This window comes from Lontra canadensis, unplaced genomic scaffold (genome assembly GCF_010015895.1).
Source record: "Lontra canadensis isolate GAN:19392208 unplaced genomic scaffold, GSC_riverotter_1.0 scaffold7, whole genome shotgun sequence".
Taxonomy (NCBI): Eukaryota; Metazoa; Chordata; class Mammalia; order Carnivora; family Mustelidae; genus Lontra; species Lontra canadensis.
Genome location: NW_022631001.1, coordinates 31630635 through 31642794, shown reverse-complemented (window position 1 = coordinate 31642794; position 12160 = coordinate 31630635). Strand labels below are relative to the sequence as shown.

The following is a 12160-nucleotide window of genomic DNA, read 5'->3' as shown; positions in this document are numbered from 1 at the left end:
CAGTGCCCTGGGTCATGTGTGGGTAAAACCCAGGGGCTCCCACTCTTCCGTTTCCTTGGGAAGGTGGTGTTGAGAACCGGGCACCAGGCCTCTTCCTCGTGGGTTTTGCTCAAATCAGAGCTCAATTTCGAGCGACCATCTACTTTTTGGAAATGTTGTAGGGTTTTTTTGTTTGTTTTTACGATTTTATTCATTTGACAGAGATCACAAGTCGGCAGAGAGGCAGGCAGAGAGAGAGGGGGAAGCAGGCTCCCCGCCGAGCAGAGAGCCCGATGTGGGGCTCGATCCCAGGACCCTGAGATCATGACCTAAGCCAAAGGCAGAGGCTTAACCCACCGAGCCAGCCAGGTGCCCGGAAATGTTGTGTTTTAAAAGGCAGTAAAGGTGCTGTGACCACTTGTGTGTAGGTGTGTGTAATACCTGAGCACGCCCGTCACGCGTGTGCATGGATGCAGGGGTGTGTGTGAGCAGCTGCTAGACGCCAGCGTTGTGCCAGGCTGTGGGATGAAACCACCGCGGGGAAAATCGGCGCAGTCCCACCTCTCGTGGAGCTGGCGTATGTGCGTGTGTTTACGTGTCTGCACATGAGCACCCATGTGCTGCTGTGCATGTTTGCAGGCGTGTCCTGAGTCTCTGTCGCTCTTTGTTTTAATGCCTCCCGCCTGGGGTCCACAAGCACCTCAAGAGGTTCGTAGCACACAGTCCGAGAGCATAGCCAATGAAGTCGGGGCTTGGACCCGGGATTCAAATCCCAGCGCTGTCCCATTCTACCCATGTGTCCCCTGACAGGTCAGAACCGTTCTTGGGCCTCAGTTTTCTCATTGGTAAAATGGGAATAAGAAGCCCCAGGGGAGCCCAGCTTCTGCCCCAGGTGGCCAAGATGTGGTGTATGGAGACAGGTTTAGAAGTACCACTGAGACACATACAGAGATGACGAGAGCTGCCAAGGGAACACCCACCTGTGGCCCCTGGGGGGCCTTCCCTGAGCTGCCATAGTGATCCCTTCCCACCTGCTTGCCCATCAGCCAGGTGGCGCTGCTTCCTCCTACATGGGTCTACCGAGACCACGGGACTGTTCTTCAGGTGACGCTGGACTCGAGCCGGCGCCTATGTGACTTTAACCAGGGTCACACATTCAAATTCGTGTATTTGCCTCAAAGTTTGTGATCATCACTATTTTAGGGGACTGAGATGGAGCTGTGACTAAGGTCATCCCTTCCCCTGCGCCAGATAAAGTGACACTGATCAGGGCTAACCTTTGATTGCCAGTCCCGTCAGTCCTAAGCACTTCGCAGAGACTGGCTCCCTGATTCCTCACGGCATCTCTGTGAGATGCGGACTGTTTTCATACTCATTTGACAACAAAGAAAACTGAAGCACAGAGGAATTAAAGTCACACCGTCAAAGGCGTCACAAACCCAAACTGAAGGGTACTCCGTAACCAGCCTGGACTCTTCAAAAATGCTAGTGTCTTGAAACACAAAGAGAGGTTTGGGAATTCTTCCACATTTAAACAGACTAAACTTGACAAGTGAAAGCGATGCAGGATCCAGAATGTTAGTTTGCCATAAAGGGTATTATTGGGGGAATCGGTCAGATCTGAATGAAGTCCGCAAGTAATAGTGTTAGATCAAGGATAATTTCCTGGTTGTGTTAATTGTATTGTGGCTACGTGAGAGAATGTCCTTGCTTTTAGGAAAAACACATCAAAGTATTTAGGAGTGTGAGCCTTCCTGTCTGAACCCAACTCGCAAATGAGTCAGGGAAAAAAATCATAGGTAGCTGTATAGAGAAGGATAAAGCAAATATGGTAAAATGTTCCTATTTAGGGAATCTAGGCAAAAGGTGGACAGGAATTCTTTCTATTTTGCAACTTCTCTGAACGCTTGAAATTGTGTCAAGATAAAAAGTTGAAGGAAACAAGGGTCAGAACAGGGGGAGGGCATCCCGGGATGCATATTAAGAATACTCCCCAGTTTTCGTGTCAGTCCCCCCTGGAAGCCAGATTCTGCTGTGCCTCAGTATGCGTGACCTTGTTCTGTCCTCGCCACCATCTTTTTGGCTCCCCATTTCACAGAAGCAAGTCAGAAAGATGGGGGATTTGCGCCAGGCCCTCGAGCTCCTTGGGACAGTGCTCAGGCTGGAAAATAGGCTCTCTGACTTCAAGCTCTGTGCCCTGCACCTCACAGCCACTGCTGACTCTGACTTTGGGTGGCAGGTGGGATGCATAGGGCAAGGCATTTCTTCCTGGAGCCGTGGTGGAGGGAAGGTGCTGGGATAGAAGCAGACCAGGTCCATATGCAGGTTGGAGAGGGATATTATTCTAGGATTCTGCAGGGACCAGATCCCGCAGTGCCAAGCAGGACAAGCTAGCATGTGGGAGGGGGTCTCTGATGCCTGCTGGAGTTGCCAGCAGTGGCCGCAGTGGCGCAGGGCATAGCTGGGAGTGACCCAGGGCTGGGTGGGGTGGGCTTTGGCAGGTGGAGGACTGGCTTTGGAGGAGCTTGTGGGAAGTAGCAGGAGTGCTCCCCAGCTGGGCTAAGCCTGCTGTCCAAGCTGGAGGGAGGCATCAGGGGAACTGGGAGCTGGTGGGCTTGGCAGTTTGGAGAAGTTCACATACCCGATATCGGGGCGGGGGGGCAGCTTGGCCTGGGATAGCTGGGCAGGGATTACTGGGGACTTACTTGAGTCTGCCGTGGCAGACCCTGGGGGGTCCAAGTGAAGAGAAGGGCTTTTCTCCTGGCTGGAGAGGGGGTACAGGAAGAGCTGAATGACCTCTGGCAGTCCCTCCTGGTCACTGGGACTGTCTGGCTTTTCCCCAGATTAAAGAGCCAAGGGTAAAGTGTCTGGCAGCCGATGAGTCAGACCCGGAGGCTGCCTCCTTCTCCTATCAGCCTGCCTGGCATAGAGGCGGGCTGGGGTTTGGCCTGCCTCCCCTCGAATGGCATCCCCCCCACACCCTGAGATGTAGGGGTAACACATGGGCTATGTGAACTGGTTTATTTTATTTATTTTGCTGGGTCCCACGTGTGTCTGAGCATGTGCCCATGCATGCGGGCAGGCTCAAACATCATCCATTGTAAAATATCAGTGTTTTCATGGGTGAGTAGTAATTACTGGGTAATGCTTTAAAACCTTTCCTGAAGGAGCGCAAAGCTGTTTTTTTTCTAAAGTCAGGAGTACATTAAAAGGATTACCATGTAGATTTGATTTTTAGATAACACTAAAATGGATCCCAAATGGACTTCAGCAAAGGGATGCTATCTCCTTAATGGAAAGTGCATGGCCCGAGGCTCAGCTCCCAGAGCCAGGCAGGGGAGGGAGGGAGGGAAGAGGTGTCTGTAGGGCTGACTGGCGGGCTGGCTGGGGGTTGGGGAGGCAGGGTGGTGAGGGCAAGCCTTGACCCTCTGGGGAACATCTCACTCCATTTGGGGAACAGGAGAGATGCCCCCTTTAAACGCCTTTGCCTTTTCAGGAGTGTTTTCAGGTCTCCTGAACTAGCCCTATGAGAGAGCAAACACAGTGTGGGTGCTTGGTAAAGAAGGAAGGAGTGAGTCAGACTTCTCCCAGGACCTCAGCCTTTCTAGGCAGAGAAAGCCCAAGGTCCCCATATGTTCTGGGAGCTCCTTAGCCAGGCTGGAGTTCTGTGTGTCGGTGAATGTCAGACACTGTTTGGCAGAAGCCTTGTGGCTTCTTAAGAGTTCTCCAGGGCCCAGGAAATAGAGTTCCCAGGCCTTATGGAGCCCTGCCGTGGGCCAGAGCCAGCCCAAGCATGGGCAGGGCGCAGAGGACCTGGGCTGGCTTGTGGCTTTGCTCCTCACGGCCTTCCTGGGTCCTGTCAGTTCCAGGCCCAACTAGTGCTACAGATCACAGCTCCGTAGGCTCTGCAGCTAGGCGTGCTGGGGCCTCAGCTCTAAAGGCCAGCCTGTCCAGGAGCCATGCCAGACCTCTCTTGGGGAGGGGGGCTCGAGCTGCTGCCTGTCCCGGTTGTAAGGGGAAAACCAGGCTTGGTGGGGCTATCGTAGAGACCCAGCCTGAGATTTTGCAAGTTGGTGAGTGTGTACTTATAGCTGTGCTGGCTGGGTATTCCCTCCACAGGACCCAGGGACAGTCATTCCAAAGACCTCCTCACATCCAGCTCTCCATACCCCTCCCCCATTTTCCCTCACCCTGTAGGTCTGGCCTTGGAAAGAACCCTTCAGAGCTCCCTTAGCTCTCAGGGCTGCCTGCTCCCCAGCTGGCTCCCGCGGCCTCCTCAGAGCTCTGTGACCAGACTGGACCCTGGCAGAGGAGACACCGGCAGGCCTGAGGACATAGTCATCCTCAGCCTCATCACTCTCAGACAAATTAACCTTTAGAGCTGCATTAAGGAAATTAGGCAGCAGGCATACCAGCTAACAGGGCCTGCAGGGACTGGAGGAAGGAGGAAGGAGAGTCCACTGCCAGTCAGTGTGGCGTCCCCTCTGCCGTCACCTGTCCTGCTCCTGGGCCCTAGAAGGCCACCCAAGAGAGGTCTGAAGAGGCAGCAAAGCACAGCAGCAGGGAGGACCCCCAGAGCCTGCTGGGTGATGAGTGGCGTATACTAGACCTTACCTTCAGACCTGTGCCTCAGTTTCCCCACCATTCCTTGGAGCATTTGCCTGGAAGAGCTCAGAGGGCCCTTCTGGCCTGACATCTGCGGATTCTAAGGCTGAGGTCTCTTGGAGGCTGCTTCTTTTCTCAAGTCTGAGGAAGGGTCAGACACCAGGAAGAGGGAAGGGGAAGGAAACCGCTCCAACTCTGGGCCGAGGGCAGTGGGTGGAGGCAGGGATAGGAGGATAAGAGGGATACCAGGGAGAGGGAACTGAACCCAGGTACCCTAGAGAGTGCTGGGGTCCCTTGGAGAGGATGGGGCCAGAAGGAGGGCAGACTTCATGGGCTTGGTGGAGAGCCAGGGAGGCAGGAAAGGGTGGGCTCTTCCCTCCAGAGGGGACTCCTCTGTGCTCCTGAGCCTTGGTCAGGGAAGGCTCACCGCCACCCCCACCGTCTTCATGAGGGGTTCTCAGGCAGCTCGTACAGGTGCCCCACACCTGCCCCAGTCCTGGGTCTCGACTCTGAGACTCCCTGCATTTCAGTCTAATCAGTCTTCACCACAGTCATGCCTCAGGGCTCCGTGTTGGATGTCCAGACTCAGGATGACCTCTGTCCCCACCTCCTCCTTGCTGTTACTCCCTGCGGTCACTGCTTGTGCCCCCGTGGCCTGGGGCTAGGAGCCTGAGTCTCTGTGCACACGCACGCACGTGCCAACACGCTAGGTCTGTGTGCATGGGGTGTGCGTGAGTGCACATACTTAACTGCTGGGAGCTCAGCTTCTCCTTCCAGTAAACTCCATGCTGAAATTCCTAGCTTTTGTAGTTTTTCTTGTATGTTGAGAGGCATGCATGGGCCCTGGGGGTGGGGTGGGGGGAACCCCATGGTTCAGAGACTGTGTCCTGGTGGGCGGAGCAATGGTTCAGAGACTCAGAACCTCCCCAGCCTCAGGCCAGGGCAGGTAGGAAGTTTGAATCTAGCTGGAAGCATTGCTGAGGAGATCCCAGAGGAGGCCAGGCCCTGCTGTCTCCCTGCTCGGTTCGCCGGGACCCCCAGGGCTCCTGCTCCCCACTGGGAGTGTCGTGGGGTATCCCACACTCTTCCTGATACCACCACAGTTCCACAGGAGTGAACCAAGAGTCTGTAGGCTGATTGAGGGTGAAAGGGTCCCAGGTACAAGTCTTGAGGTAGCCAAAAGATCTGGGAGTCGCAGTGGACCCAAGTCCACTGTGGGATTCAGTTCTTAGGGCTGCCGGAAGAGCCAGGCAGATGGGCTTCAGGAGGAGAGTTCAGGCCTCCTGACAAGCAGACCGCGCAGGAGGCTGTGGCCAGATGGGGACAAACAGCTCCGGGGCTAGGCCTTGCAGCCACGTGTGTGCTGTGCAGCCAGGCTGATGTGGGGTTCCGCAGGCTGCCTGCAGCTTTTGGAGGGACCTCTGCAGGCAGGGGGAACAGCCTGTGCCATGTGGCTCAAAGGACAGGACCCCGGGGTCAGGGTCGGTGGGGGGTGCTTGCTGGGGAACAAGTAAGGACTCTGGGAGTCCCCACCCTGGAGGGGGCAACATGTAGAAGCAGTGGGCTCCCATTCCTCGAGGGGATGTGCCCGAGCCCTGGAGCCACAGAGTCAATACCATGTCGGTCCATCTGTTGTCCATCCATCCACAGGCGTGCCCATGCTCTCCGTCCAGCCCAAAGGCAAGCAGAAGGGCTGTGCGGGCTGCAACCGCAAGATCAAGGACCGCTACCTGCTGAAGGCACTGGACAAGTACTGGCATGAGGACTGCCTCAAGTGTGCCTGCTGCGACTGCCGCCTGGGCGAGGTGGGCTCCACCCTCTACACCAAGGCCAACCTCATTCTGTGCCGGCGTGACTACCTGAGGTGCGCCTCCCGCCGGCCCCAGCCCCCCACCCCACCCCCAGGCCCTGCGTGGCTCTGCCCCTGCCTCTAGACCCAGGCCCTGAGTGCTCATCCCTGACCATCCTGGCCCGGCCCTGCTCCCCCAGATGTCCACAGAGCCCCAAAGACAGAGCCACACTGTCACCTGCTTGGCTCAGCACCCAGCACAGGTCCTGAGCCAGCCTTTGTGACTGTGGGACACCTGAGATAAGTTTCCCAAGGGTACCAGCCTGGTTCTGCCTGTCTTTGTCAGGTGCTTCTGACCCACCCTGTCCCTGGAATCTGGGAGGAGACACCTCAGAGGCCTTCCAGGACCAGGTGGTCAAGCTCTGACTTCCCTGGGCCCCTCCTGCCTGGTGAAGTCTCCTTGCCTCCTCTTCCCTGTGCCCAGTGGGCCCTGGCATTAGACACCTGGGTGCCTGGGGCATCTGGCAGGTAGCCAGACCCTGGGAGAAGGACCACTGATGTTGGAGCTTAAAGACCTGGGTTTGAACTAGCTCTGAACCCTCTAGCTTCTGACCTTCTCCAAGCAGCAGTTTGTCCCTCCGTGAATAGTTAATTTGAAGACGAAAGCTTCCCCAGCTCGCATTCCTTGGAGCTCTAACCCGCCCTCCCCCCACAACCTAGATCCTATTCCCTGGGGCTGTCTCCCCCAATTAACCCTCCCTTAGGCCATTTATGACATCAGCAAGGCTGGAAGGAGGCCACAAAGTGGGGGCCTTGGCTGAGACCCAGCATCTACATTTGGCTGGGTGGCCAAGGCCGGGCCTTGCGAGGAAGGAAGGCCCATTGCATTAATTAATAGGTCAGGCAAGGGCTTCGTGGGGGGCCTCCCACTGCTCAGGTCTGGGCCATGGTAGTGGGCAGGGTTATCAGCAGATGCTGCCTTACTTTTGGGAAGAGCCTAGGGTTTACCTGCCTGCACCTCCTCTTTAAACTTCTGCCTTCAGCCAGAAGTTTTTTTTGTTTTTTTTTTTTAAAGATTTTATTTATTTATTTGTCAGAGTGAGCACAGGCAGACAGAGTGGCAGGCAGAGGCAGACGGAGAAGCAGGCTCCCGCTGAGCAAGGAGCCCGATGTGGGACTCGATCCCAGGACGCTGGGATCATGACCTGAGCCGAAGGCAGCGGCTTAACCAACTGAGCCACCCAGGCGTCCCTAGCCAGAAGTTTTTTAAGTATCGTAATAATCTAGGACCTGTGTGACTCAGTGCTCCTTGCTGGGCTGGAGGAAAGGGCTGAGGCCAGGAGGAGGGGCTAAGGAAGGATATTTCTGGGGACTCCCCCCTCCATGACCTCCAAGTTGGAAGATTTCGGACAGCCCCTGGGGGCTGGACCTCCCAGGTTGAGGAGAGTTGGCATACCAACACAGGGGTCCCCGGGACCTGGGCGGGAGGGGCCACAGTGTAGGATGGACTCCTCAGCAGATTCTGAGACCTGCCACCTACTGGAGCTGAAGGTATTGTTTCTGGGCTCTGGCAGAGGCCAAGGAATGACTTTGGGGCCAGGTAGGTCAGTGGGCTGGGGTGGGGGTGGGGCTTCCTGGGGCAGCTCCTCCCCAGAGAGGCCTCTCCGAAGGCTGCCCCCCTGCAGCCACTGGGGGCAGTGAGGCCCCCCCCTTAGCAGGCAGATGTTGCGGCCCAGTCTTTGTCTGCCTTAATCTGAGCCACCAGGCAGCTCAGGCTGATGAATAATGGAGCCAAGCTTGAGCAGCAGGCGCCTGGGCTTGGGCTGGACAAATCAGGGATTAGGGGGTCTCTCGCCTGCCTCTCAGCCCCCTTGCCTCACTTGGGACTTGCTCAGCCGGTGTGCAGAAAAGAAGCAAAGGGGAGCCTGGGTGGGGGCTTCAACCATTGGGATACCTGTCCGAGACTTGCCTACATGGGGAGAAAGTGAGCGCCCCATCCCAAAGCTCTGCAACCAGCAGCTAGGAGGAGGGAATGCCTGTGTGAAAGAGGCCTTGGGCCAGATGGCCTTGGAACTTTCTTTGGGCATTTGTCCTATTTTAGAAGCATCTTTGAGCAGGATCACCTAGTCCAGAACCCCCTTTTGAAAAAGGTTATGCTGAGATCCAGGAAGAGGAAAAAGGGATTTAGACAAGTCACCCAGTGAGTTGGTTGCTGAAAAAGACCACCCCACAGGGTTGTTGTTGAATTAAATGAGTTGATCTCAGTACAGCCCTCAGAACACGGCCCGGCACGTGGCAAACACACTCAGTAGAGGCATTCACTAAGTGGTCCAGGACTGAGAACTTAACCAAAGTTTCCACAACAAGCCTGCAAAGAATGCTCTTCAGTGTCCGTTTTATAGTCAAAATAAAGGAGGCTCAGAGAGACCCAGGACCTGCCTGAGGGCCAGCGGACTGCCCCTGAGTTCATGCTTGTGTGACTCGAGTCCTTGCTCATGGCCCAGCCCAGTGTTCTTCCACTGGCCCTAGGTCCCAGTAGCCCAGCCCCAGTGGGAGCCTGGGAGGGGGATCTTGTCAGTCCAGCCCAGAGAAGGACAGTGTCACCCAACCCCTGAGCCCCTACACTGCCCTCCATGGGTGGCTGAACTGATTTCTCTGAAGCCCAATCTCTTAGCAGAATCCAGAGACTGCCCTCTGTGTTCCTTCCGCCTTGCCTAGGCCCACCTGCCAAGCACCCAGGAGTAGGGACCTGCAGGGCCCCGGATAGAGGCTGCTCCTCTGTCCCCCAACCCTGACCAGCCCCTGAGCCCTCTGCACCCTACACCTGGCAGGCTTTTTGGCACCACGGGCAACTGCGCTGCCTGCAGCAAGCTGATCCCAGCCTTCGAGATGGTGATGCGGGCCCGGGACAATGTGTATCACCTTGACTGCTTCGCTTGCCAGCTCTGCAACCAGAGGTGAGTGCGTACCTAGAGCAGACCCCAGCTGCTGCCTGCGGGGCCAGCGCACAGCGGGCACGTGCGTGCAAACATGCACGGGCTCAGATGTCGTGTGGTCATGAGCATGCATGTGCATATGTGTATTTCGTGTATGCCTGAGCCCCGTAGCCGGATGTGTGCCCTCTGGCACTGTTGTGTATGTGTTTGGAGGGCCCATGTCTGTGTGGGTGTGATGATTCACGCATGCACGTGCTTACTGTGTATGAACATCGTGTCATGCGTGTGTGTGGATTTTTAAACGTGCATGTACAGGGCAGGCGTGCGTGTGCTGTGCACACAAGTGAGTACGAACATGCACACATTCAAATGTGCCAGGGGTCTACCGGGCCATGCGTATGTGCATGTTTCTACATTTCAGTGAGGAGTTCCTGTGCCTGGAAGGGAATGCCCTGATGGGAACAGCTACTCACTCCTGTGAGTCTGGGTCCAGCCCAGCCACTTTCTGACCCTTACACCATGTCCCAGCCCCGTGGGAGGCCCCAGGGACCTAAAGGGCCAGAACCTCTCAGCCCTGTCTTGGGGGCCTAACACTGGAAGACAAGCCCTTTTCTCAGGAGCCCCCATGACAGGAAGGGGCTCCTCCAAGTGTTCCCAGAGGATGAGGTCCAGAGGAATCTGTAGGGAAGGCAAAGGGGGATCACCGGGGTAGGGGTGGGAGGGGGGCTCAGACAGACCCTCGGCTAAGAGGGCTTGGTGAAGTTGCAGTGCCACCTGGTGGTGGGATTGGGATCTTCTGGGACTGAGCCTATGACCCAGGGGTCTGGCTGAAGGCCTAGCCACCCTGGGGACATCTTTGGGGAAAGAGCCTAATCCTCCCATACTTTAGAAGGATGGAGGGGTGGGGGGTGCGGGCGGGTAGCAAAGGGGTGGGAGGGAAGATGGTAGGACAGGGTCACCTCCTTCTGGAAGGATGTTCCAGGAAACCTACAGATTCTGTTCAAAGGAAGAGTTTCACTGAGTCATCCTCTTAAGTTGGGAAAAGGAACAGAAGGATAGAAAAATCAACCATTTTACCCCTTCCTCCTCCCCCATTTCTACCTCTCTCCACCTGTTTCCTCTCTCGGTCTTTTTCTGTTTCTTTGTCCTTCTCTCTCTTTCTCCCTCTCCGGGACTGGGGTAGGATATTCCTAGAGCTTCCCACCAACCCCACCCTTCCAGGGAAGACCCAACTATGACCCAGACTTGTCCATCTGTCTGTCCTATACCCCAGACTACAGGGCCTGGATGAGGACTGGGCTGACCCAGGGTGATTGACCGGGTTTGCTATGAGACCTTTAAGGGATCCCTTCTGGAAAGTTGAAGGAACAAACTCTCCAGGACCTCAGTTCTCACATGTCTACCTCCTGGGCTGGGCTGGGGCCTGTCTGGAGCCCCCACCATCCACTGGGACCCCTCCATGGCCTCTCTCTCCTGCTTGGATTTTCCAGATTTTGTGTGGGAGACAAATTCTTCCTGAAGAACAACATGATCTTGTGTCAGATGGACTATGAGGAGGGACAGCTCAATGGCACCTTTGAATCCCAGGTTCAGTAATGCCCAGCGCCTGGCCTCCAGGCCCATCTGTCCGTCTGCCTGTCTGCCCGTCTGCCCGTCTGCCCACCCGCCTGGCCAGCCAGCCACTCTCCTGCCGATTAGAACTCCTCCGTCCTCGATGGGAGGGATGGCCCTTCCTCTGCTGCCCGTCTGTGTGTGACCCCTCCTGGGGCCAGGCTGGGCCTGTACAGTCTGTCTTCTGTATATAAATGGGAACATTTATTTTATGAGAAATGTAATGCGATTTTATTACTGGCGTGGATTAAACTTATGAATGTTTCCGGGGAGGTTACTGTGCGTTGATCACCTGACTGATACAGACCTGGGGGTCCCTCTCCTCTGCTTGGGAGTGGAACAGGGCCCTCCCCTGGACTCCCTAAAGCCGGGCACAGAGCAGGACCTGGGCCTCCAGTGTGTGCTGTTGATGGGCAGGGCAGGGGAGCTCCAGGTGGGCTTTAGGGGGTAGAAGCTAGAGGGAAGGGGACAAGCCCATGTATCCCACAGCCAGAGGTGGGACCGGGGGTGTCCTCTCCTCCTCCTGGAAGAGCCTATACCCTGTCCCCCAAGATAAAGAGAAGCAAGATGAAACCCTCCCTTCCCTGGCTTTCTGTGTGGCCTCCCTCCACCAAGACCACCAGCCAGGAACCCAGCCTTGACCTGTTCCCATAGTAAGACCCCGAATTCCGAGCCTCCTACTTTGGTAATACCTTTCACAAACCCCTCTTCCATTTCAGGGTGATGGACAGTGTTTGCTGTCTCCTCCCTGCAGCTTGGGCCTGTCCTGGGGCCCGACTTTCTGCACTCCTGGGTGACCAAGAACAATCTTGTCGGCCTGTATTCAACCCACACAGGCTAGAGGCTTTCATTCATTCATTCAGCAAACCTAAATCCACTCTGTCTCATCCCCGTGCTGCAAGCACCAGCCATGCGGATGAATCATGGATCGGACACAGTCCCTGCCCTTGAGAAGGAGGGAGAAAGCCAGGAAAGCAAGCGGAGTCCAGCACAGTGAGGATGAACCCCACAGGAAAACCTGTGACGGGCCAGTGGCCTTCCGCGGACCACGACTACTTGCGACAACCGCGGAGAGTCAGAGACAGCCCATCCAGTGGACACACGCGGTCAGACAGATGTGCATGCTGGCAGGCAGGAGACATGGACACACAAGCGGATGGGTGTGTAGGCAGAAGTAGGCGGGGACAGCCATCCAGCCAGATGCCCAGGGCATTTTCCATGCCCCCCTGGGCAATGAATG

At 56.1% G+C, this 12160-nt stretch overlaps 1 protein-coding gene across 2 annotated transcripts in view; it reads left to right on the top strand.

Annotated features, from left to right (window-relative positions):
• The window catches only part of LMO1 (LIM domain only 1), a 40329-nt gene extending 29147 nt beyond the window's left edge, over positions 1-11182 (top strand). For both annotated transcript variants that reach the window (XM_032853400.1, XM_032853401.1), the window contains 3 exons: positions 6235-6448; positions 9205-9330; positions 10800-11182. In XM_032853400.1, coding sequence (XP_032709291.1) covers positions 6235-6448; positions 9205-9330; positions 10800-10905 — 446 coding nt within the window. In that variant the 3' untranslated portion in view covers positions 10906-11182. The remainder of the gene's footprint in view (positions 1-6234; positions 6449-9204; positions 9331-10799) is intronic.
• The last annotated feature ends 978 nt before the right edge of the window (positions 11183-12160 follow it).